At 38.1% G+C, this 26,775-nt stretch overlaps 2 protein-coding genes and 3 long non-coding RNA genes across 10 annotated transcripts in view; 3 read left to right on the top strand and 2 right to left on the bottom strand.

Annotated features, from left to right (window-relative positions):
* The first annotated feature begins 493 nt into the window (after positions 1-493).
* LOC110069411 (uncharacterized) overlaps positions 494-26,775 on the top strand; it is a 53,733-nt gene continuing 27,451 nt past the window's right edge. For 4 of the 5 annotated variants that reach the window (XM_089287266.1, XM_089287263.1, XM_089287264.1 and 1 more), the window contains exons 1-11: positions 494-794; positions 8,192-8,787; positions 9,394-9,509; positions 10,512-10,620; positions 10,727-10,843; positions 15,789-15,910; positions 16,776-16,914; positions 17,301-17,346; positions 17,421-17,510; positions 25,685-25,902; positions 26,466-26,581. In XM_089287266.1, coding sequence (XP_089143392.1) covers positions 659-794; positions 8,192-8,787; positions 9,394-9,509; positions 10,512-10,620; positions 10,727-10,843; positions 15,789-15,910; positions 16,776-16,914; positions 17,301-17,346; positions 17,421-17,510; positions 25,685-25,902; positions 26,466-26,581 — 1,805 coding nt within the window. In that variant the 5' untranslated portion in view covers positions 494-658. The remainder of the gene's footprint in view (positions 795-8,191; positions 8,788-9,393; positions 9,510-10,511; positions 10,621-10,726; positions 10,844-15,788; positions 15,911-16,775; positions 16,915-17,300; positions 17,347-17,420; positions 17,511-25,684; positions 25,903-26,465; positions 26,582-26,775) is intronic. The other variant, XM_089287267.1, reaches the window with a different exon arrangement.
* LOC149113653 (uncharacterized) lies at positions 11,500-13,214 on the bottom strand. Its single transcript, XR_016206533.1, has 2 exons — positions 12,668-13,214; positions 11,500-11,902 (listed from the first exon to the last, which is right to left on the bottom strand). It is a non-coding gene; the product is annotated as an uncharacterized LOC149113653 (long non-coding RNA).
* Positions 13,122-14,808, top strand: LOC149113654 (uncharacterized). Its single transcript, XR_016206538.1, has 2 exons — positions 13,122-13,261; positions 13,703-14,808. It is a non-coding gene; the product is annotated as an uncharacterized LOC149113654 (long non-coding RNA).
* LOC149113655 (uncharacterized) lies at positions 18,262-21,683 on the top strand. The gene is made up of 2 exons (XR_016206534.1): positions 18,262-18,530; positions 20,596-21,683. It is a non-coding gene; the product is annotated as an uncharacterized LOC149113655 (long non-coding RNA).
* Positions 22,678-24,192, bottom strand: LOC149113656 (uncharacterized). 2 transcript variants are annotated; one of them, XM_089287320.1, is made up of 4 exons: positions 23,503-24,192; positions 23,332-23,382; positions 23,140-23,245; positions 22,678-23,021 (listed from the first exon to the last, which is right to left on the bottom strand). In XM_089287320.1, the coding sequence occupies exons 1-4, from the start codon at positions 23,908-23,910 to the stop codon at positions 22,777-22,779; spliced, it is 810 nt and encodes a 269-aa protein (XP_089143446.1). In that variant the 5' UTR covers positions 23,911-24,192; the 3' UTR covers positions 22,678-22,776. The 2 variants fall into 2 exon arrangements, with proteins under 2 accessions (XP_089143446.1, XP_089143447.1); XM_089287321.1 differs by having other exon boundaries at positions 23,140-23,242; positions 23,503-23,671.

Here is a 26,775-nt window from a genome sequence, read left to right on the forward strand (position 1 = left end):
AATTCTGTACCGTTGGCAGTCTTTTTTAAGCTTCGCCGCGGAGACCAGAAGCATTCCGCTGCATGAGCAAGAAAAAAAAAACCTGATACGCGTACCCACGGAACGGGTGGGGAAACGCACGTAATTAAACAATTCAATTTTCACCTTGCCGCTTATTGGACAAAATATAACTGCCTTGGTGGCCCTGGGGGTATAAATGGGAGCAATGGATCATATCGACAACTGTATCGATGGAACACTAAACAGGAGATTTTAGCATTTTGCAGAACCAAGCAAACGCCAAACCATGTCTACATACAGTGGAAGTCCGCCTTACAGCCAGGCCACCTCATTATTACGGCCACTTTATTCTGGCCCGGACAAAGGCTCAGTCAGTCTTTTTCTTATAAGAACCCCTTTAATGCGGCCACCCCGTTAACACGGCCATATTTTTGTGGCCCGTTGGTGACCGGATAAAGGGGGTTCTGTACTTGTCTTGCCCTTTCCGCCCGACCCAAGTCCTACGCTATCTCTATTTGTTCCAGGGTTAATACACAAGGCCTGACCGCCAAGCACCTTGTTTGGGAACTTCAGAAAGCTTGCAGTTGACGCTGAGTCTACCAAAATGGTATCATAATCCAAGTAGGTTCGGCTTTTTGAGAATCTTCCGATTGATAAGATGCCTAAAAAATCAGGAATAAAAGCTGACGATTATGAAGGCAGGCTCCTGCGACCTGGCAAGAGTCGAGAGAGTTCGACCACACAGGATGGCGTTCACCTGGAATCCTCTTCCGCCTCAAAAGAAAGTGAAATAGGTGAGAAATTGCGCTTCTTTTAGCAGTGATAGCTAATTTTGGCATTTCTACAACTGTCGTGTAAAGGTTAGGCGCGAAATGAGTAGCTTGCATAGCTTCTAATGAAGTCACATCGACACTTAACTTAGCGTTGATAACGTTTAATAGAAATTCTTGTACACACGTGTACTAAACAGTACTGAACATGCATGTTTTCAGCGTCTGTTTGATGGAATTTTATATTGTATGTTTAGACGAACTCTTAACTTGCACATGCCACGCAGAAACAAATTTGAATAAATTCTGTATGAAAAAGAGTATTTTTTCAGAGTGCAATATCATCTAAAGTTTACTGAGACATGATCAAGTAACCGATCCAAGTGTAAAACTAGCAGTAATCAGAGATTATGAGATTGCGTTCGACGCTCTCACTTTAATATATAACAAGAAGATCTGTTAGATCTTATAACCGCGCTTTTAAAATTTAACTGTTTGCTTAGCACTACCGTCGGAACGGAGTGCACATTCCAAAGTAGTCATTGATGATTCTTTTCTTACTGTAGACATCACATCACTTGATCAACACAAACTGTATTATTGCACCATCAGTGGTAGCCATTGACAAATCTCCGATGACCTAATGGTCTTAATCTTTGTAGAACTTTCTTCGGGATATGTATGGGCATGAACGATATAAATGACACGATAATAACACTATTAACAACAGCTTTCTTTCTTAAAAGTCATGATTAAATTTAATTGGTGTTTTCCACGAGTAAAGGGCTAGTAAAGTAGTCACACAAGTCATATAATTTAATAATAAAACTCTATCCTGACCGATGTATCGATTTTGGTCACTCCAGTGACCACAGATTGAAAACGTGACAGAAAATTGGCGTTACTTTCGATTCTCACCAAATTTGGACAGTGGGATGATCTCATCATTAGCCAATTATAGGCCATCTTTCAGCTCTTTTCGTCATATCCCCCCCACGGGAGAATTTTGTCAAGTTAGCTAATTTAGTATGCAAGCCAACTTAATGGCGGTCACCGTCGACGAAATGTTTATTTGCTCAAAAATTGCGGCCAAATCTTTCGGAGATACAAGTCAAGACATTTGTAAGGATACAGAAAGTAATTTGGGACCAGTTACTGGCTTCTAAGACTGAATTTATCCAGAAGTAAGCTGTATTTTCGTTTTCGTGCCGAAAGCCACGCGATGAATTAATGTTATCGGCTTTTTCTGCTGTCTTGTTCTGTTTTTTCTCTTGGTCTTTTTTGTAGTCCGCCGAGGCCAGTCTTTCGTCTAAATCAGTTGAAAAAAGTTCGAAAAAGATGTTCCCATTCAAGTTTAAGCTCTCAGCCGATAATTCTGGAGTTTTTTGGCCGAAACGTCAGCTTTGTTATCTTCGTGTTTTTCGGTTGCTATGGGCGACCATGGCTTCCTTTGTTAGGTCAAGTCTATGGAGTGAGGTCACAAAAAATTCTAATTAATTCTGGTTTTGTTCGATTTCTATGAAATTTTAACACGATAAAGCTGGATTGTTAAGGAAAGATTTACCGCCTGCCAATGTGTGGTAGCTATTAACGCTTAAGTGATATATCGCTTCGAAATCAGGGTTTCGAAGAGATTTTTTTGCAACGTGTGGGTTCGGCTTGATTTTGTAATCGGAGGTTTTTGTTGACCCCGAAGGAAAAAATATCCGAAAAAGGGCATTTCATCGATGATTCAAACGAATATAAATATGTATATGTTCCGAGCGAAATTTCTGCTGAAAAAATATAATTTTTGACGAACGCTGGGTTTTTAATTTTTTTCCCGCGAAAGTCAGTATCGGAGATGAGATTTATTAATGTTTCAACAGCTTTTGGCGAGTAAACATCACAGGTTGCGTGACTCAAAATTTGGCCGAGTGAAAGCTTGGCTCTGGTCGCATACAAGACGAAAAAAAAACCACGGGTAAACCATGAACCGCGCTCGGCCCATGGCCGCGCGGTTAATTATATATCGTAAGTAAATGATTTCACTAGCTGACTTTCAACCTTTGTCTATTGCTAAAATCAACATTTTTCAGCAGCAACCGAGGTTTTACAGTCAGATATGCATAGTGTCAAAGTCCGTGCTAGTGAAGATGTCACGAATTGTTGATACGTTGCGTGACGCTGCCAGTTTCTGTAGTCTCTCAAGTTTCATAGAATATTTAAATTACGTACATTATTCTAAGCTAGCATTTGCAGTCATGTGCTCGTTTCGGGACTAATTCGAGTATTTACCCTGATGAATAAAGTAGTCTTATGGATCTTGCCTTCTGAGTTCTTTTCCACCGATTCCAAACAATAAAATTTCGACCGGATAAAGACTCAACTATCTCTCGCGACTGGAACTAATCAACAAATGCAATCAAAATGTAGCTGTTCCCACGGTTATCATTCCAAAGCCAAGTCGTGTTAATAAACAAGGACAATTCGCTAAGATCGAGATAAATGCTGTCGTCGAAGCGTTTAAATTCACCAAAATCTAATGCTGAGAGCACATAATAGCGAGGTGTACGGCGACTGAATGGAAAGAAGTCAAAAAAAGATCCATTGGAAAGACGAGCTCACATGGCCTGTTCACATACTCACATGTTCGCCACATGTCTTATCACATGTCTTGGCATTAAATGGTACCAGTTTACTGGCCGTGACATGCCCCTGCAAAAATCAAGCGGGGTGGCCATTTTGGTGTCCTTACAGGAATGTGGTTTTTTTCGGCCTAGAACCGTGCACAAGAGACCAACTCTGAAAAGCCAAGGGTCAAAATTAGGTTTGCGTTCCACTTCGTCGAACGTAATTACAACAGATATTGTTTATCTGTAAGAAAGAATAAATCATTTTTAATATTAGGGCCATGTCATGGCAGTCGTGTAATTTATATAATTCTTCAATTATGCACATTTCACCGGTGATGGACAAAACACTGACCCCTAGTCCATGGACTACCGTAATGGACTACCCAAATTGACTACCCTAAAATGGACTACCCCTAAAAAATACTATTTCAGATGAATGGTATGTTAAGAAGCTGCGATTATATACTTACACTGCACAGAGGATGCTTTTCTTTTCGTTCCACATCGCCTTCAGCCGCCACTTTGAACTGAGTCTCGCAAAACCACAAAAATTTCCACATAATTATAGTCCAGGCCAGCCAAGAATACTACTGCTTCCACTCCACTCTGAATTTTTGTAGCATAGTCATTGGAATTTCTTGCTGTCCCGTAGCTTTATCCTCATTCCCATTTCTATTTCATTTAGATACACTCAGGAAAAAAAAACCCAGAAGACTAGCTGCTTCTGTGCCATAATTTTCGGTACAAAACAAGCAAAACAAATCATGAGTAACATCCTGAAGATCATTTCGTCTGTTCGAGAAAGACTGAGCTACTGAATCACATGGGAGCAAGGTTGAGTTGTCCATAAAATATATGATTTAAATTGAGTCTACGCTTTTTGTGTATAGCAGTTGTTTTGTTCAGTGTAGTTATTCAAAATGGCGGCTGAGGGTGATGCAGAACGAAAAGAAAACCATCCTCTGTGCATTGTAAGTATATAATCGCAGCTTCTTAACATACCACTCATCTGAGTGCTATGTTTTGTCCATCACCCATTTCACCAGCTTTCCTGGTGATGACATCCTGAACCTAATAGGGAGATTGGGAACGGCGGGGTGAAGCAACCTTTTTGTGATTTTCTCCAGCAATAGGAGAATCTTTTGAATAAAGTCCCCTGGATATCATTGTCCTTTACAAACAGTTCCCTTAATCCCCCAAAATAACATTCCAACAAATTCTCTTCTTATGATGGAGTTATTGTTCCCTAAGAGGGAAAACAGTGAGGTGTAAATGATTAATGAGAAACAGTGAGAGCATACATGAGAGCACAAAAGCCATGCTCAGCCTTGGTGAAAATTTTTTAAGGATCATCAAGGATCCTTTAGTATCTCTATAGGTGTTTAAAGATCCTCAACATTCCTTGCCAAGATTTTTAAGCATCTTAAGGTGGCTCCCTATAGTTTAACGATCACACGCGCGCCAAGGACGAAAGCTCAAGTAATCTGCGCATGCTCAAGGGAAAACGTCAGTGTTTTTCGATATTTTATGAGGTCAACACGGGCACAAAAAGCAAAACTGACAGTGAATTTTCTCGCGTTTCGTTTGGTAAAATTCCGTAAAATTTGGCAGACTGTTAGTAAATATTTTATTTTAGTTGGAGCTCGCTTTTTAGGGAAAACTATAAGACCAGTTTTTATGCAGCGGTAAAAGACATAAATTTGCAAAAACCGAAAAAACTACCTTTACAAACCCTACTTTTTTCCTGTTTAAAATTTGTATTCCGCTAAAATTAATGCGATTTACTGTGAAAGTTTTGGAAGATTTCACCGAAGGAAATTCAAGAAAATCACAAATAAAGCCATAAAAACAGCAAAAAAAAAATTTGTTTGGGTCTTTATAATTCAAGACTAAAGCCCAGTTTGAGAGGACTAGGTGTAACTAGTGAGACAATCTCAGATAGTGCAGAGCGCAATTGATAGCTCTGCTACAGTAGTCCCATAAGTACTCACCCCTACTCGGTTCACTTCCGGTTTGTGTCTACCTTGGTAGTCTGCTACGGCTTTTCCCCTTTGCAGTGTGTATGTTTCAAGGTTGTATTTTCATTCAAGGTCCAAACATTATGCACAAATTAATTACTACTGGTGCTTTAAGTTGATTTTCGTTCATTTTAAATTCAACAATACACTGAAGCAGCAAATGTGACAATTTAGCTCTTCACGCCAACTTTGTAACTTGATACTTTTGTTTTCCTCGCAAAGTCATGTAATATGAAACCCCTGTTTTCTCCAAAACATACGGAAGATGTCCTTGTTTTTTGGAGATAAATGAAAGAAAGTTAAATCTCTGATGAAGTGATGAAGAAACGGAACAGAGACGATGTTTTACTAAAAATGCAAATTTTTACCGATGAACAAGAACTAATTTAATTATCAGATAGTCACGAAATACCACTTTCTTTTTCTGTTGCCACCTTTGTTGTTAACAATAAAACAATTCAAAATTAACACACAACGATATTGATGGCTGAGAAGCTTTTCAACGAAAAGTATTGAAGATAAACAGCGCTACTTGGCCGATATGAATGAGTCTCCTCAAAGACTGATTAAATTAATTTGCGCTTTCATTAGGTGCCACGGCGTCTGCAGCAATATTTGAGCATTTTCCTGGTTTCTTTTGTTACAAATTCACAATTTTGCGGAGTATTAACGCCACTAACTTGAGAACTTTTTGGTCTCTTACAGACACAATTAAGGCAAGAAATAAACAAGTCGCTAAGGAGAAGCAATATATTTGAACTCTGACAAGCACACTATTATAGATTGAAAACAGCAGATGATATCTGTTGAACCGACCTGTTTGTAATTCTAAAAGCTACGCAGCCACAGTAATGTTTCACTTTTGCAATAAAAAGGGACAACTGGCGCTACCTGAAAAATAACTGCCGTCCTTGGTCACATGACACGATATATAAAATACTGCGTGTAAAGATAGTGTATAACACTAACAATGCTAGAACGCATGCGTCTTACATGTTGAGCTCTACCATAAGGAAAACCACTCAACATTTGTGCGTGATTCCGTATGCAATGTATCCTTCACCTAATATAGAAGCCATGAACCCTAACTAATCTACGCATGCATTTAGGGCAAATTAGTTTTGTTCTAAGGAGAATGGTACCACAAGGAGAGCAAGGGGTTACCTGAAACAAATATATAGCTTTGCGATGTTCAAAGTTAAGTGACGGCGATGGAATGTGTTTTACGTAGAGTACACATGTACCTTTCCCACCCTACTCCCATTACTTCCTTGCCTCTAGACTAATTAATTAATTGAAATTAATTAATTAAACAAACATTAAGGTTAACACCTTAGCGCCACAGGGCCATAGTGCCATAGCGCCATAGCGCCTTAGTTCCTTAGCGGCAGGCAACCCCCATAACCATCCCAATAGTGCACTCTGCACTGAAAATGAATGCAAAAACAGCATTCAAAACATAACACTTGCACGTGGAACGCCATAAATGATTACCCTATGGAGCCACCTTAAAAGGATCCTACTTTACAACTCTAGCCAGGAGCTTGTCAATGATCTCTACCAAAATCTGTAGGGATCTTCAAGCATCCTCAATGATTTTTCTCTAAGATCTTGCTAAGATATGGGAGGATCCTTGCAAAGATCTTTACATGATCTTTCATGAAAGAATCTTTGCAGATCTTTCGAAGTTATTGTATGAACCCCTGAAACAGGGTCCAAAATTGCGACCAGCTGGTCACCAAAAAATTGAGTGTTGGCGACCAGAATTTTGAGGCTAGTTGCCATTAGGTGACTAACTTTTAGCGTCTTGAACCAGCGTTCAAGGAATTGGTTTCGTTTTAAATCCAAAAACTTTGTGTTTGGTTTCAAACAAGAAACTTACCCCTTGTCTCTTCAAAGTTTTTATCTTCCATAGAAAATAATTTGGATCAAAAATGAAGGTTAGATTACTGTTAAATGACCTGGCCCAAAACAATTATAATCCATGCACTGTAATCGAAAGTTAGTGCTGCCATGTTTTCAGCAGTTTCAACTGCCAGCCATACGGTGGGCGTGTGGCAGAAACACATGCTTTTGGCCGCTTGCTTCGTGCATGGCTTCTGGAAGGCTTTGTACTGATGGCGTGTAAGAAGAAAATGATGTTGTGTTCAGTCTCCAAATTAAGAAAGCTTTCTATTTGATGAAAACTCTATTTCAACTACATTGTAAGCTACACGATATTTTTAATTAATACCTTTACACATGGAATCTGACTCTTACAATTGTTCAGGAGTAGGAATATTTTCATGTGAAGAAACTTCTTGAAAAACTTTGTGTTTTTGTGTTTCACTGTGAAGGAAAAATTTTATTGACACTTTTTGGCTACCACATTTTTCCATCTGGTGACTGAAAAAAAAATTCAGTCACCACATGGTGTAATTTCGGACCATGTGAAAGATCCTTATCTTTGAGAAACTTTAGAAGGTATTTCAAGATCTTATACATCTTTAAGATCCCCAAAGATTCTGTACAGGTTTACACATTCTAGAACTTGGATTGTAGAGCTGTGCTCTAGAAACTGCCAAGTGTCACCGGTGACTAACTTTTGCCTTTGGGCAATGGGAAAAACTTAGTAAATTACTTTCTCATACACTGTATAAGCTTAAGTGTGGGCACCCAGGATTTTATGGTTAGGAACCTTTAGTCTTGTATAGTTTTTCTTAGACCACAGCCTTGGATTGTCCAGATTACAAAATCCAGGTTTTGATTGGCTAAAAAGAATGGTTACTTTTATTTTCATCCTGAATAGAGAAACCACCCTTACCAGTAGCAAATGAAGACACTAAGGTGAGTCCAGCTTCTGAGGAGAAACTTGCTGAGGAAGCAGCAAACAGCAAGCAAAGCGAATCAGATGAAAGTGAGAAGGCCGTTTTGACGCAATCAATTGCCACAAGCGAAGGAACAAGGGAACTTACAGAACATCATGAGGACAATGTGTCAAGTGGTAATAAAAATATTAAGGAAAGTCATGTTGACAAACCTGATGAGACAGTAAAACATGAAGAAGCTCTAACACCTGAACCTCCAGGCCAAGCTGTTTCCAAGTTATCACCTCATGCAGTTGAGTTTGTTCCTAAAGTCACCTATAATCTGGTATCTGCAGTCAATGCCCCTGAATTTGTTCGAGCTCCAGTTCCAGAACAAAACAACCAACCTCCACTACTTCGTCAGAAGAGTAACACGCCTGAAAATGAACTGATGAACTGTGTTAGGGATGTTCTGTTTGGCTTAACACAGAGCCCTGGCGAGTTACATTATTATGTTGATACTTTGGTAGAGATGTTGAAAAAATGGTTGAGTACTTTGACGTCCTTGCAGGAAGTTGTGGATGCTATCTTTGAATATGTAAGTATCTTTATCTTTATTTTGTGTAAAGCATTATTTTTTGTCTTTTGTAATGAATTCCAGATGCCCTAGGCACCTTCTGATTTCTAAATCTAATTTGCCGCAAGGAGGGGCTTGACTGTTCAATTTGAACCTGCAAATTCATAAGCGACATGTGGTTTCTACATGTAGTTTCTTAAGGTGATTAAACTTTCCGGGCTGGGTTGTTCAAAAGCCATTGTATTAATGCTAATCCAGGATTAAAACAAGATCAAGGGGTTTATTTCTGTTTTATACAGAAAAAAAAAAAAAACATTTTCACTGCTAATACTCTTCTGGAGTTCGTGCTTTGGATATATAAACTGGAGGGCACAAAAAAATATCCCAAAAAATTCACTGATAAGTTCTGAAAACAGCTGTAATCAAACTTCACTCTAATCCTGGATAAGCTTAATCTTGGTTTGCACAAATGAGCCCAGAGCTGGGCAAGTAACAAATGAATGCAAATCGCAAATGGTATTGAAAGGTTATACTTTGTAGTAATTAGATAGCCAATCAATTTTGTCTGTCAATTGCTGTGGCGTCAATATTATAAAATTAATTTGTTGTTGAAAACTTTTCTTTCAGTCAATAACAGAACCTAACTTCCAATATATGGCGGCCAGACTGTGCAACTTGTTATCCATGGAAAATAGTATTGTACTAAAGAATAATGAAAAGTTCCAGAGTGTATTGATGAATAGGTACTTGAAAAATGTGTTCTTTGATCAAAATACAGATTGGCAATGTGCTGAATAGGTTACATGTATACATGTAACAGTCGTGGAGGTGTGGTGGCCTCATGGTTAGTGCGCTTGTCTCCGGATCGAGCGGTTCGGGTTCAAGCCCTGGCCGGGGACATTGTGTTGTGTCCTTGGGCAAGACACTACTCTCACAGTGCCTTTCTCCATCCAGGTGTATAAATGGGTACCAGTGAATTTAATGCTGGAGGTAACCTTGTGATGGACTATCCAGGTGGGAGTAGAAATACTCCTAGTTGCTTCATGCTAAGGAAACTGGGATAAGCTCCGGCCTGGTGGGCCACTTGGCTTGTATGCAGACTTATACATGTAACAGTAACTGTTATCCCCATTCCCTGAAAGTCTTAAAAATCCATAAATGTGGGCTAACATGAAGTAATCTGGAAAAAAAAAGGAATTATGACAATTAAGTAAATTACATCATTTGTACATATAACTAAGTTGAAGGCAATTTTCATGCACATTTATTGTGATCAGTGCATTTTTTCTCTTAAGTGAGGCTGATTTTCATTAGTGCAGCATAAGCTCTGTAAGCTAAAATACACAGGTGCACTACGATATTGATAATTAGTTTCGCCCAACTAGTGGACTTATGCAAATCCTGCATTTTAATTGGCTACGCTATAATACAGTGATAAAACAACTAGACCCTTCACCCTCAAGGGCCATGGGTCAATAGCCTAGTCAGCTTTGCCTCATGGGCTATTGACCCATAGCCCACTTATCAAAACGTGCTACTTAGCAACACCCTACTGTGTCTGCATAGGTTGCTTTAGTTAATAATTTATGCAGAGGTTGATAAAATAATTTTTGATTATGCTTGTTCACTAGTGAAACCAGGCTTTCTCTTTTCTCTAACAAGGCAGTAAGTATGTCAACATGCATGTTCTGAAGTTTGTATGTTTGAGATGTTAAACCATATACCGTTTACATGTATCTTTTCAGATGCAGAGATGAACATTTAAACAGAGAGGCATCTCTTCAAAATCCTGAAACCTTACCACGATTGCTTGGGTTTGCAATGTTTGAGGCTGAGCTCTTTTGTAACTACAGGGTAAGCACACAGATCTCTTTCAGACTTTACCTTGTTCACAGGCTTGTACACCATGATGCTAACAGTTTCAATTTATGTACTTTAATTTATGATTGTTCATTTGCAGCCCTTAGGTGAGAGTCAACCTTTAGAGGTATTTCACAGAGGATTGTTAGAAATGTTAAAAACTCTTTTACAAAACCACTCAGAGGACTGTCTTAAATGCATTGGGAATATGTTAAAGGTATGTTAACCCAGACAGAATAAGATTCAGATAATGAATGCCACTCAAAAGTTGACAATTTGCCAATAAGTGCTCAGGTTTTAATTTGTTTTGATTAGTCTACTTTTTCAATGTTAGTAGTTTTATTTCTTTTTTCACTCCATGAACTTGAAAAACATTATTTACTTTTTCTAGCTTAAGTTATTAAATAAATGGAATAGTAAGTAATGGGTTAACCCTTGTGAGATGACTTTAAGAATTCCTAGGAATTCCTAGGAATTTCCTAAGAATTCCTAGGAAAAAATTCCTAGGAATTCCTAAGAATTCCTAGGAATTCCTAGGAATCTAAGGTGTGAATTTTCACGGTAATTCGGACTCGGAATTCCTAGGAATTCCAAGGAATTCCAAGTTTACATAGAGCTGACTTGGAATTCCTAGGAATTCCTAGGAGTTCCAACTGAAATATACTCACCTTGAAAATTCCTTAAAATTCCCAAAAATTCCTAGGAATTTCTGAGAATAACTTGGAATTTGTAGGATTTTTTGAGAATAGGTTGGAATTTTTGGGAAAATCTGAGAAAAACTGGGAATTTTGTATCATTTGTAGGCCAGACAAAATTTTGATGATAAATGCCTAGCATTAAAATAACAAATTAAGTCACTGATATCACATCAAACAGGTTTTAAATGAATGGTTTATTACATTGGCTCTCATGAATTTAAACATAAGAATAATCATCCTGTTTCTTTTTCATTACATCAAGAATCAAAAGTAAAACTGAAAACAGATATGAAGGTCAAACTTTTACATGTTTGATAAAAAGAGAACTTTTTCAGATAATTTACTTTTTTAGTTTACAAATCCAACAATTTTCCATACACAAGATTTTACCTTAAATTATTGTTATTGTGTGGAACATATCTGGATTTTCATGATTGTAAGGAATCAATGATAAGAACAAAACTGAGACATTCCTTGAAATTAAAAAAAGGCTGAGTTTGGGCAAACTTAGCTGCTGTTCAGTTATTTCTGTTGATTCTGCAGCTAGCCTCTTCATCTTCATCTTTGTTGTATGACACCTAAAACAAAATTTAAAAAAATACATTACACTACGATATATATGAGGTACTGTAAGACTAAGATCCAAATATTTATGTGCTCACAGTTTAATACATGCAGCTAATTAAGGCCTGACTGTAAGCTGGTTGAAATGTTAAAAGAGAAGACTTGATCATTGTGAAGGTGCTTGTATACTATTGATAAATATGTTACATAAATCTTGAGCTTACAGTAGACTAAATCAAGGTTTTCCTTCTTCTATAAGTGTATCAACAACTCTCGAATTGGAGGATATATATCACGGTTTTTAGCCAAATTTAGACATTAGAAATATTAAAAAAGACACTTAAAACATTAAAGGAACATTGAAATAATAGAGTAAACGCAAAAGAATATACGGATGGACAAAATTGAAGATCAACACGGATTGCCATACAGTCAGGCTGAAACACACAGGAGACATATCAAACTCACGCAGACTGTGGCTGCCTCGTTGGAGTTTTTGTCAAGAACTTTGACTAGGATCAGCGAGAACTGCTATATTTGTTTCGTTTGAACAAGTGTGGCGAGAGAAACGACTTGTTATTCGCAAATCAAATTGTTTAGGCATGCCCTCTGGGCAACCTAAATTGTTTCAACCTTGCTTTAGCCAGAATTCATTTCATGCCATGACTGAGTGACCCACTCGTGTATGATTCGTGATGACAAAGTTCATTCAAAAGCTTTTGTCTAAATAAAAGAAGTTACTTTGTATAATATAGGGTTACTTGAATTTGATTACTCACCAAATAATTTTGTATACAGCTAATCTGCCCTTTGAATTTTTCCCTGTTGAAACATCCACAGTAAGACTTTCTTTTAGCTCCAAATCTTCGCCAAGAATAACATGTTTCTTATTAATGACACTCACGTTGTTTTCTTCTAGTCACAGGACCGCAGAAAAAACCATTTTGATATAATTTTGGAAGTGAAATCTACTAATACGCACCGTTAACGCTAAATTCAAAGATGGGCGCCAAAAGCGAATGACTAACGCGATCTTTGTCACGCTCAGTCACGAGGATAGTCACGTGAAAATTCGCGTGCTGTGATTGGTTCAGTTGATCAGTTGAGGAGAGAATGGAAACTGGAGAAGAAGGAGAGAGAGACTGGCAACAAGGTTGCCAGACCAGTCGCTTTCGATAGTAACTCTGCTTCCCTTTCCACGCTGTGTTGGTGGTCTTTTGAAAGATGGGTCTTGCTTCAAAAGGAAAAAACTACACAAACTTTTTACGAAGAAATCGAGGAAACTGGAACGTACTTTAACTAGTTGATCTGTTCCCGACGGTTTTCAAGATAACAAAGGATCGTGAGGCACTTAAATCAAGTTCACTGCGAAGGTAAGGAATCCAATTTTATAGGGATTTTCTGTTATGATAAGCTATAATTCTAAATAAATCAAACTAAGCAATGCATTGTGTGCTCTTTAAAAACCCCAAAAGCCGAAATTCACCTAAAAGGTTTCAGATCGACCTGAGAAAACGAGATAAATTCTGCAAAATAAGCTTAAGCTTGTTGTAAGTCCACCAAATCTATTTTGAGAGCCCACGTGTTTCAACACCCAGTCAGCACGATGCAGCAAGTAGAAATTTGCAATGCTTATCATTTTTTCCTTTGAATTATTTATAAGGATTAACATTATATGAGATCTATAGTCTTTTCAATACATCAAGATGTAGGGTTTTTTTTATTTGTCATTTATTTATGTCAGTTATTTATTTGTTTCCCACTGACTCATAATCTTTTTTATTCTTTTGATTTTGTTGTGTCATGAATTAAAGTGACCGCGAGGACAAGGAAATACAAGAAACATATTGATGATCCCACTATACCCATACCAAAATCTACGAGATTCGACCAGTTGATGTCATCTCCCTCTCTTGCATCACTTTTTCCTGGAGATCATTTCCAGCACCATGAACAGAACACCTCAGAGTTTTCGGCTCGCCTGAGTGAGATGGCTGTAGACAGAAATGTTGTGGATGACTTTGATGGACTATGGAGTCAACCTTTATGCAAGAATTGAAGCTTCACAGAAGCATTTGATGAAATTGAGTTGCCTATACACTGTACCTGAAAAGACCACAGAAATACCAATTGATGTAATACACACAACAACTCAGATTTGTCCACAGACAGTGATTCAGATAATGATGTTGAAGTTTCTAGTTCTGACTCCTCTGAAGAAATTGAGAACTCTGACACTGACGGCCATTCACTGGACTCCCCTGATGAAAGTGAAACTAATTGTTCACAAGAAAAGAACATTTTCTGCCAAAGAATATGCCTGTATGGCTATTCTGGCCTTAATTTCAAGACATTGTATGACAATGAGAGGCTGCTAAAGATATCCTTGTTTTAATGAAACTACGGGTAATTTGTCCAGAGAATGTCACAGTACAGTTTTGCAAATTTACAGCAAGTGTGTGGAAACTGTGAGCTTTTCATTTCTGACATCTGTGAGAGATGTCTTCCTCTTTTTCCTAAAGTCATAAAGGATCAAGTCAAAAATTGTTCAACAGTGGGCTGTGATGGGTATGTGTGTGAATCTACAATTATATTAAATATATACATGCATATATATACTTTTGGTTTTATTGAAATTGTAAATAATATATATACATTTATGCTGACAGGAACTTTTTGCCTAATCTATTTATCAGATCTGAGAGTATCCATTTTTCTATCAGTTAAACTCTGGGTGTTTGATTTAAGGGTCCATACGGGCACATATACACTAACAAATCAGGTTGGATCTAAAAAGCAATTTTATGAGTGCTATAGTTTTATGTTGAGTTGTCAGACTTAAACTGGAATTAATGTAGTAACATTTGTTTGGAAATAATTACCTTGGAGCTTGACAACAATAAAAAGGTATGGAACTCCAGGGAAATGATCCTGTTGATTTTTACTAATTCACAGAAACTGATTCATGCACTGAGTTCATCTTTAATTTTGACATTTTGGGAAATTGATAGAAATTTCAAACACAATATTTCATGTGTTTTAGCTGTTCCCAAAAATTCCCAGTCATACTTTTCACTATTCCCAAATATTCCCAGAAATTCCAAGGTCTTGGATTAAGCATAATTTGCATGGCTTGGAATAACTTGGAATTCCTAGGAATTCCCAATAATTCCCAGTCATACTTCCACTATTCCCAAATATTCCCAGAAATTCCAAGGTCTTGGATAAAGCATAATTTGCATGTCTTGGAATAACTTGGAATTCCTAAGAATTCCTAGGAATTCCTAGGAATTCCCAGACTACTGGGAATTTATTTCGCAGGGGAATCTAACTTGTGGCTCTTCCTTCATTGCCAATACCAATATCTAAACCTAGATATCTCTCCATGCCATAAGACAGATAAGGCTTTGACATTCTCCTTCTGTCTTCTTCAATTTCCAGCTAAAACTCAGACAGTTGCCAATGACTGCCAGCCAGCTGCACACCTTTCGTCTATCATTCTCCTCCAATCCATGTACATGTAGATGTAATGTTACTTTGGGTTGACCTGATCTCCTCCACCAGTCAGTTCCCATTAACACACTGGTGTTCATCTTATACACACAAAAAATGAAAAGGATGCACAGTTTCTTGGCAAAGTGTATCCTTGCCAGGGATGCAGGAAAAAAGTTCAGAAAATTGTTAGTAAATAGGCGAAGGACCCCTTAAAGCAAAAAGAACCCCCAACTCTTTGGAACTGGGGTTCTCAGGGACCCATAACTATCAAAACTAGTGGAAACTCTGTCCACTCCTCTGGCCTTCACTCTAATGCTGCAGCACAGTGTTCCATGTAGCACTTCAATGGTTTGTAATAAACTATTTCTTGCTGATGATTTATTTCTTTAACTGACTTGTGCCTAGATGACAGGTTATCTTCTGGATGACCCTGCGTTTATGGTGGGGGACAAGGAGAGGAAAGAAAAAGTTGACAAAGTTTTCTCTGATGTGGAACAACTGCAGAAGGAATCCAAGTTGTCAGACCGGTACATGTACATTATACAGCTCACAATTTTTACATATATGCATGTCTATGAGGCTCACCCTTATCAAGGTCCAGTATTCAGAATACTCACACTCTGCAAAGCTCTATGAGTTAATTGCCTCATGGTACTTGTTATTTTGATCTTAGGTTTCAAGTTTAGTTGACTTGTAGGTCAAATATAACTTTTAATGTACGGTAAATATGTACACCTGTAGGAAGCATGGTGGTCTAATGGTTAGCGTGCAGGACTCCAGATATGGTGGTCTTTGCTTTAGCCCTGGCAGGAGTCATTGTGTTATGTTCTTGCCAAAGATACTTTACTCTCACAGTGCCTCTTTCCTTCCAATTGTATACTGCAAGTGGGTTTTGGCAAATTTAATGCTGTGGTGGTAAAGGTAAAGTCTGTATACGAGCCAAGTGGCCCATCAAGCCGGAGCTTATCCCAGTTTCCGTAGCATGAAGCGACTACAGGAGCATTTCTACTCCTCCCTTGATGGGATGCCAGTCCATCGCAGGGTTACCGCCAGCATGAAGTTCGCCGGTACCCATTTATACACTTGGGTAGAGAGAGGTACTGTGAGAGTAAAGTGTCTTGCCCAATGTCTTTGGCCAGGGCTCGAACCTGGACCGCTCAATCCGGAGATGAGCACACTAGCCATGAAGCCACCGCACCTCCACAATTTAATGCTGTCAGGTGGCAAAATGTTTAATATGTGAATTCACATTCATTGTCACTGTATATGTATTTATTGCATTTTAATGGTACCTGAATTTTGGTACAATAGTTTCATCACATATGTTATTGGTCAGACTAATTAATCACAGTGATTCATTTGCCTACTTATATTTTATTGATTTCTCTGTAGTGTCAAGACTTTACTTTCTCAAGTTCTTTATCTACGATCCACAAACTGGTGTTTCATTGGGACTGAAGGAAGTGCTGGGGCATACTCGCTTCACCTGGCAAATGATGAAAACTACATCTCTGACTATAGTCTAGCCATGGTATGTTAAGTAAAGATTATACGGCATTACATGTATATTTAGGCTTATTTGATTTCATAGTTTGTGAAGAGTGAGCATCTTGTTGAGTGTAGTTGTCAAAAGAACTGTTGTTGATTATTCATTTGATGTTTCAATAACCTGAGCAGAAGTCATCTTCAGTCTCTTAATAACTCTGAAGATGATTTCAGCTCAGGTTGTCAGGACATCACTGAGAAACCCTCAGCCTGAGGAGAACACTAGCTTAACTACTGATAATCCTGGGTACAAGTTGTTTACTATGATAGGTTTTAACTGTTTTTTTTTTGATCAGTAGATCTAGAACTCTTTATTAAGCTGTTTTAGCACTTACAGTAATAAACGTTGAATTTGTTCCTGTATCTTTTTAGGATGAACTGTCTTTGGATGATGACTTAACCCCAGTTACAAACCCAGGTAAGGCAAACCCTTATCATAAACCTAAGATAGCTGATTGTACTATTAAAATATCTTATCATTTTTTTTACAAGGAATAGGGCTTATCATAATCATGCAACTCTCAGAAGTAACGACCTGCACCCACCAAAGCCAAAATACAATATGGGAAAGAGAACTTTTAAGTATGCAGGTTTTAACGCGTTACCCGCTTGTATTAAGAGAGCCCCCTCCTTGAGTAATTTTAAAAGTTTGATAATAATAAGCATTTTTGTTTGTAATTTTTATCCTTTGGAAATCTATAAACATTTTATCATATTTGTACATTTTAGCCTTCTAAGTGTTTTTTAAAGTTTTTATTATTTCTACTCTAATTTTGAATTTCTAAATTGTACTTAATTTTTTTAGATGTTATAGATTGTACATATCTTTATTCCCCAGGGCCCCTATGGATACCAGCCTCGTTGCTGAATGGGCTACCCTGGTTAAATAAAGTTACTTACTTACCCACTCACTCGCTCGCTCACTCACTCACTCACTCACTCACTCACTCACTCACTCACTCACTCACTTCAAAACACAGTGCTAGGATTTCAAATACAGCATTTGACGCCTTATTCTGATCACTGTCCAATCGTTCTCAAATTAGCCTCCAGTAATCGTGATTTATTATATGGCTTTGACTTGTGGCCGATATAACGCGCGCTCTGATTGGCTAAGAGCGAAATCTGAGCGGTCATTATGCAGCCGTAATGCCCACGGGCCGATTACGGATTATGCAAATTAGGAAGAGCCCGGCTCGGAAAATTCAAGCGCATTGAAAGGGACAGGTCTCAAAAACCGCTGATTGGCTGAGGACTTTTTTTAATGACGCGTGCGCAGAACGTTGACCGCTGACTTACTGCGGGGATTGGACGCGCTCAGAAGCACGAAAAAGCGACAGAGCTGAAAAACGACTGCGCATGCGTAGGGTTTTGGCGGGTGAGTCGACGAGTGGTGGCATTTTCGATCGTTTGATCAATGCAAAGTTTTGGCGCCATTCGATGTTAATTTTTTGGACTAATATCATCCGAGAAAAATGGAGAAGATGGAACTTTCAATGTCATTTCACTCAAGCAGATGTTCCTGATATCCTGAACATATTTCTGGCTATATTGACGGTCTAAACACAGCAAATTCTAGCAGACATCGGTCGCAGCGCCATGGTGAGTAGTGACCGCTTTACGCTTGTTAAGTTTATTTTGGATACCACTTACAGGTTAAAAAAGTGTAAATTTCAACTCCCTTGCTGTCAATACATCTATTCAAATGTGTTTGCTCTTTACAAATAATTATATATAGATGTAACCGACCCGCAAGGATAAACCTGCCACGTAAGCTCGCATTTGAGCACATCAGCTTACATTTGTACTTGAGCACTCGTTGCATGCTTTTGGACCTCACGGGAACAAACTGTAAAGTAAATGATTCCCTTCTTCATGTTGAAATATTTATGTATTTACCCTGCCACTCAACATTCCTGGAGATATGACAGAAAAATTAATGGAACGCTGAGTATTCTTACTTGTGAAATTGAACAGAGAATTTGGAAAGGTAAAAAAATATCTGCTCTCATGGGCTCACCTTGACTTTGCTGATTTAAGCTTATATTTCGCTAATAACGAGTCTATAAAGGCTTACTTTCTGGAGACAGTAGTCGGAGTTCAAATTCAGTATGGTGTACATTTCTACAGATGCCTTTTCCTTATTTATCTCCCCGTCAATTTAGTAAGAAAAAAAATGAATAAAATAAAAACGATGTAAACCACACTTTCTCTTTGATTTCTGCGTATGCCCTGGCCAAAATGTCGTAAAACTCGATGCTGGGGGAAAGAAAGGCATGCTGTCCTGTTGCAACTGCTATTTGAGTAGGTTGCAGCTAATTTGGCTCATATCCAGCGTGAAAATGTCCAAAATGTCCAAAAAATGCTTTTTTGACAAAAAGCTTCAGGAGTTAATGGGTTAAAAAGTAGTTTAAATGGTGGAATTTAGGAAGCTAGGAAAATATATGCTAAAAATGCTAAAAAGCTGGGAAATGTTTAGTGAGGTGTTAGTGAAACCTAACATTAGTGACTGTACCAAGAGTGAACTGAAAATTGTTGACTTGCTTGAACCAAGAAAGTAATTCGAAGGAGTACTGCCATTCTGCAAAAGCTACATGGGCTCCACTGTTCCCATGTAAGTGGCTGTCTAAGAGGAAAACACCTTGTGTGGTTGGAATGAAGACGACAGTATTGGAATTTAAAATAAAAATAGATGTTGTTTTGCCGTGCGTTAAAGCAGTTCTCCAGTGAAAAGGTAAATTAGCTGCGGGACTTGCTTCAGGGATAATGCTAACAGGCATTTCAGGTCCTACAGTGGTGCCACCAATTACATTGTTTAGTACAGTGGATGACTGTAGAGCTTGTAAAACACCAAATGTTTGAGGAATGTTTTGTGTCACTGAGTCATAGATGCTGTTACCCACTAAAATCCCTTGCACAATTAGCTGGTACACCCATGTCTGGCTCAGTGGACTGTTGAGCAGAGGAATTTGAACATTTTCTGAAAAGAACATTTTGCTAAACAAAAGTGCAATAAAAGTACAGGCATTGCTTCTGTTTCTCTTGTGCAAGTTGGAAAATCACAAATATCTGGGTGAGGTTGTTGGCCTGGCTCTACATCATCGAGATTATAACTTAGTGGAAAACACTTGGTGTCTACTGCGGTTTCAAACGTTGGGAGATGGTACTGTGGCTTCCCTTTTGGTCTTCCATTATTTGCAACTGGGCGTTCAACCTGAGTCAAATATCAAAAATGTTGAAAAATTAAATTATGTACATGTCAGTAGTACATGTACATTTATTATGAGGAAAACATGGTATTTGTAATTTTGGTAATTTTTTTTTTTTCTCCATTTTTTAAGTCAGAGATGTTATCAGTATTCATTAATTATGTTTGTTTATTTTAATATTCATTCTATTGTTTGGTACATTTTATATCTATGTCTGCATATCCTTATCCTACATATCTAAGAATCATATAAAGAAGCCTAAACCACGCGTTTTACTTTAACTGTCTTAACACACCTCAGGAATTTGACAATACTTTAGAAATGTGGAAAATGCTTGCTTGCAGCTCGTGTTTTTCAATTTTTCTTGCATCATCAAATTCTCGTATTGTTTTATGATGGTATAATACATGGTTTAGACTTCTGTATTTATTAATTTTATGACTTTTTTTTATTTTCAGGATTGTTACCTGTTATGATTTGTGGCAGTTCTGTGAAATGCTCTTAAACAGATCAAGAAGAAATTCTGCACTTTTCCCTGCAACAAGCCACAAGTTGGATTCACTCTGCTGACCACGGTGTTACTGTGGAACAAAGGACTGGACAAATTCGCTAAGAAACCCTGATGATACTAGTGATTTAGTAGTATCTTCAATGCTTTTTGCATCTTCAAACTTTTCAGTGTTTCTTCTTAGAACAGAATGCCAGACTTCTACCTTTTTTCAGTCATCAACTTGAGAATACTGGCCTTTTTAGACCAGTATGCCGGAAGATATTTACACTGATATGCACAGTCACTCAAAAATGACAAGGTTGATTTGTTATAATGCTTCCTTCTCCAGCAGATGAAAATAATTGTCAACTGTGCCATGACCATCTCATATAGCTTTAGATTGCCACTTCTGAAAATATTGTACTGCTAAAAGATGAGAGGCACAACATGTTCAAGTAAGTGCAAAATTGTCACAAATTCATGTTGCTTGCAGTTTGCAAACTTTTCCAGAACTTTTGCTCGTACAAGTTGCCAACCCACTAATGCAGCAGTCACACATAGTGATTTCTTAAAGGGTTTGGTTTAGATGCCAAAGTGCCTCCAAAGACACTTGAAAACAGTTTATCAAAAAAAAATTTGAAATTTGAAACAACATCTTCATAGGCATTGAGGCACACATGAAATGGCCCTTGCTCTGGTATTATTCCAATGCTGGGATTCCATCCACTTGCTATTAGCTTTTTGGGATAGTACCATCCTGGCCAATCAGCTGGCAGTGGCAGAACATACTTCTTGCTGTACAGCTGAAGTTCAGGGTATTTATTAAGTACACGTTCTAGGGTTGTTTTGTAGTTGTCCATGCTTTTTAGATCTTGTTTGAACTCATCAATCAACTTACATGTCTCCAGTGTCTCGAGGTCTTGTGTCGTTGGATCTGAGTACACCCTGAATAACAAATAAAATGTTATTGTTGCTGGCATTTCTATAACTATTGTTATTCTTGAAATGCCGATTTCCAATAATTTTTGGTTTATTAAAATTGCTGAACGCTGGTGATATTCACTCTTTTGATATTTATAACAGGTCACTTTATATTCACAAACAGGCTGCTGTTTATAAACATTATAAATTATACTAGCCTTAGTTCTTGCAGTGCTGCCTGTAGTCTCCCTGGGTCAATGCTTTGCATATTTTGTGGTAGCTGGTCCAAAAACTGGTTTTGCATATTCATTAAGTCATTTGTTAGTATTTCCAGGACAGATGGGACATGTATTCCGCCAAGGCAGGTCTTCTGTTGGCCATTTACATTGATCACTACTTGTCTGTGTAAGGATGATGATGGGCGGGGTACTGCACTGACTGTGGGATGCACATCTGCTATACAGGATGCCATGTGTACCACATTTGTCCTAGCAAGTTGTGCTGGTGTATGAAATGAGTGAATGTTGTGGAAGTCATCAACCATTAAGACACGAAGCATGTCAGCTGATGGGAAAGACAGAGTGTAAAAACCATAATTAAGTAGTTAATAGAGTGGTTTTCAATTGAGTGACTTAAATCAGAGCCAAACGATGGTTTGACAGTGGCTGACTTCAGTAATGTAGTCTATTATTATTAGACTACATTACTGTACTCAGTTGATTTCAAACCGTAGTAAACGCGAAACCAAAACCAAATTAATATTGTCTGATTACTTTCCACACTCAATTGAAAACTGCTCTATTAATTTTAATATATTCCAGACAAAGACAAGAAAGAAAATTAATTAGCCAAAATGGCTTTTTTTTTCAATAATATTTTTTGGTGGTGTGCATGAAGCCATTTGTTGATTAGAATTGCTTATTTATTTCCAGACTGACCTCATTTACTCTCTGCAACTGTTGTGATATGTAGTTGGCATGATCTTTAGCAAGGTCTGCTTTTAACTGCTGCACATTCCTAGGCGTGGTGCTGTATCCTAAAATCTGACCAGCAGATAGGCCTTGCAAGGACATGCCACAACTAGCTGCGTATAAGCCACTGTCCTTTTGCAGATGTTTTTTGTGACCTGTTATGTAGGTAAAAGTAATTTGCTTCCATTGTTACAACCTCTATGAACAATGAATGAAAAACAATTTTCTTACAGGTAGCTCACTTCATTTAAAGTTTGTTACCTAAAATAGGCCATTATGTGGAGAAGGGACACCACTCTCTGCTCTTGCATCTCTCTCCTTCTGTTGGACAAGCTTTTTCTTCCACTTAAACAGTTAAGGATGTCCTCAAAGAGTCCAGGGCTATTTTTGTCTGTAAACTGTTTCATTGCCTCTGGATTGTAAATTTTCTGGTCTGGGGTGGTTATTTGATGTCTGTACAGGGCCTTTCGAAATGCTTCCAACTTCTTTTCAATTGTTGACTCTGTAATACATGTAGAAAAATCAACCATGACAAGAATTAAAATATTTTTGTGAGAAGTATAGAGTTTTTGTTATGATGCTAAATTTTAGTTCAAGCAGCTTCAAAACAGTAAAAACACCTTTTATCTCTGCGAGCTGTTGTGTTGCCACATGAAGCTGTGTTTGCCAGGTGCAGCACTTTTTTGTCTCCTTTCTGAGCAACAAATCCATTTCCTCCGGTGACTTCTAGGAGGAATGCAACGAGAGGTTTGTTATTTCGAACTGATTTTACATAGCTGGCATCAAATATGATACAAAATTATGAGAAGTACCTGTTTTGGCATGGGTGAGGTGTGATGGAATGTCACATCAGTACTTTTTCTCTGAAATCATCAAAAGGAACTTATTTGTACCGGTTTTACATTTGCATGTCACAAGAAACTCGGAAATATGTGCCACTCATTTTAAAGGGCGTTCTTATTGTAACCTCCCAGTAACCATACCTTTCGAGGAGGGCTGTAATCTTGTTCATCTTTAAACAATTGGTCTGCATTTTTCCTACAACTGGAACACCATCGCACACCAGGACGGTAACCACTCGTAGTGCGTCCGATGCGGTCAAACATTTCATAAAACCTCGCTGGTATGTTGGCTGAAATATCAGTTGAGTGTACAGGAAGTGGACGTGCACAAAAACCATGTGCTTCGCGGTTTATTCTGGTCCAGTGTCGAGTACATGCCCAGCTGTTTGTAGTGCCACCGACATACCTTGCTATTGCAGCATTGAACCTCCGCATTTTCCCTTTGCATACCTCACCTTTTCTGGTTTTTCTGTGGTACCAACAGGTCCGCTCACCGGAAGTTTCCGTGAACATCAAACTCATTAACATAATCTGCAACACGAGCCGCATTTTCGCGGCACGAACTCCGACTTCGCGGCAAAATTTCGATGAGTGTTCAAGGATGGAAGTGTGGTGTTCAGGAGATATGTTTTAGAACTAATATCGACCGGTCTTAAAGGAAAGTTTCAAGCTTAACCTTTTTACTTACACCTTAGCCCAAGCGAAAACTCTCAGCGCTCTTAAATTTTTCAAAAATGCCGCCATTTTATGTATACGTTGCTATGGTTTTATGTTGTCTTTCCCAGTTTCTCGGCGCGCGCGAATGAGCATGCGCAGTCGTTTTTCAGCTCTGTCCGAAAAAGCACGAAATAGAGCGGCCATTGAATGGTGGTTTTAGCTGTGTCACCACAAGTTGCTGCTTTTTGCTTGTTCAGTTTGTCAGTATATTTGCAGTTGTATTAACAGGGACTTACGAAGAAAGATTGGGTTCTTGAGGAACAGCATGAAATTAATGCACTGCAGTTGTTTGCCGACCACCACGACGATGCTTTCTGGCGTGATTCTTTAACCCTGCAGACGATGAACAGATTTTTCCGCATCCAGGTTCTTTACATGTAAATTCGGCTGCATCCTTGGGCTGCTCCGGCTGTTGTTCCTCTGGTTTCTGTTTTGGATTTGAATACAATGGAAGGATATCTGGATTCGTTTTCTTTAAAATTCGGAAGCGCTCCGTAAACTTTGCTTTAAGAACATCAACCTTTTTCCGGTACTTGGATTCATCAAACTTCTCGTCCTCTCGACTTTCACATTCTCTTGAGTTCTCTTCTGGCTCATCATTGTCGTCATCTGCACTGTCTTCTCCAGAGTCACTGTCACTGGCATCGCCAGCGAGATACCTGGAAATAAGTGCATGGAAATGAATGACAAAAGCTCGCCAGTTCGAGTAAGTACATGTATGGTTATAGCAAGTTTCGCCCATAACGAGTTTCGCCCACATCGTTTCGCCCAGAACGTGAATGGTTTCGCCCATAACGAGTTTCGCCCAGAACGTGAATGGTTTCGCCCAGAAGTAAAACGGCTACAATCTAACTCAAAAAACGTCAACCTAAACGTGCGTATGCACAGAATGAAGGTTTTGAAACGAACACGTTATCACTTTCACTGTTGAAACGAACAAGTTATCACTTTCACTGTTGAAACGTACACGAAAGATAAGTTACGAATACGGATTCGCGAATACTAAAGAGAGGAATCGAGAGTTTTTAAAGATTGTATTTCTGACATAGGTAATGGCAACATATATTTTGAAATGAGATTAAAACTAGTATAGTTCATGAGTGCGCGCGCGTGGAATAGCTTACTCCGACAAAGCGTGCGGTATGGAAAAGGAAATTAAAGGCAATTACCGTCTTGCAAAAAAATCTCACCTTTTCACTAGTCAATAGAATTTGAAAAGAAAACTGAAGTTTACTCTTGCAAAACAAATCTCACCTTTTCACTAGTCAATAGAATTTGAAAAGAAAACTGAAATTTTCACTCTATTGTTTCCAAAGTGAAGTCAAATGTAATTTGAATACGAATAGCAATTGTGTTTTTTATGAATAGACGCGCGGTCCTAATTACAATTTGTTAACAAGTTCTATAAGATGTTGTTAGCCTTTTCTCAGTAAACATGCCGACCAACATGTTGACAAACCTGATGAGACAGTAAAACATGAAGAAACTTTAACACCTGAAACTCCAGCCCAAGCTGTTTCCAAGTTATCACCTCATGCAGTTGAGTTTGTTCCTAAAGGCACCTATAATCTGATATCTGTAGTCAACGCTCCTGAATTTGTTCCAGCTCCAGTCCCAGAACAAAATGACCGACCTCCACTACTTCGTCAGAAGAGTAACACGCCTGAAAATGAACTGATGAACTGCGTAAAGGATGTTCTGTTTGGCTTAACACAGAACCCTGGTGAATTACATTATTATGTTGACACTTTGGTAGAGATGTTGAAGAAATGGTTAAGAACGCTGACTTCCTTGAAGGAAGTTGTGGATGTTATCTTTGAATATGTAAGTATCTTTATCTTTATTTTTTGAAAATTATTATTTTTTATCTTTTGTAATGAATTCCAGATGCCATAGGCACCTTCTGATTTCTAAATCTAATTTGCAGTAAGGAGGGGTTTGACTGTTCATTGAACCTGCAAATTCATGAGCAACATGTAGTTTCTTATAAAGGTGATTAAACTTTCAGGGCTGGGTTGTTTAACAGTCATTTTATTATTAAAGCTAGTCCAGAATTAAAACAAGACCAAGGGATTTATTTCTGTTTTATGCGTAAAAAAGGCATTTTTCACTGCTAACGCTTTTCTGGAGTTTATGTTTGGGATGTAAAAACTGGAGGGCACAAAAAAATGTCTACAAAAATTCACTGCTGTAATCAAACTTCACGCTAATCCTGGATGAGCTTAATCTTGGCAAACAACTGGGCCCAGAGCTGGGGAAGTAACAATGCAAATTGAAAATGTTACTGAAAGGTCGTACTTTGTAGTAATTAGATAGCTAATCAAGTTTGTTTTTGTTGTAGCATCGATATTATAAAATTAATTTGTTGTTGAAAACTTTTCTTTCAGTCAATAACAGAACCTAACTTCCAATATATGACAGCCAGACTGTGCAACTTGTTATCCATGGAAAATAGTATTGTACTAAAGAATAATGAAAAGTTCAGGAGTGTATTGATGAATAGGTACTTGAAAAATGTGTTCTTTGATCAAAATACGGATTGGCAATATGCTGAATATAGGTTATACATGTCACGGTAACTATTATCCCCATTTCCTGAACATCTTGGAAATCCCTAAATGTGGGCTAAAATGGAGTAATATGGAAAAAAGGAATTATGGCAATTAAGTAAATTACATCATTTGTAACTAAGTTGAG

The sequence above is a fragment of the Orbicella faveolata genome, unplaced genomic scaffold (assembly GCF_042242905.1).
Source record: "Orbicella faveolata isolate gen_17 unplaced genomic scaffold, um_ofav_v1 contig_14, whole genome shotgun sequence".
In the NCBI taxonomy this organism is placed as follows: domain Eukaryota; kingdom Metazoa; phylum Cnidaria; class Anthozoa; order Scleractinia; family Merulinidae; genus Orbicella; species Orbicella faveolata.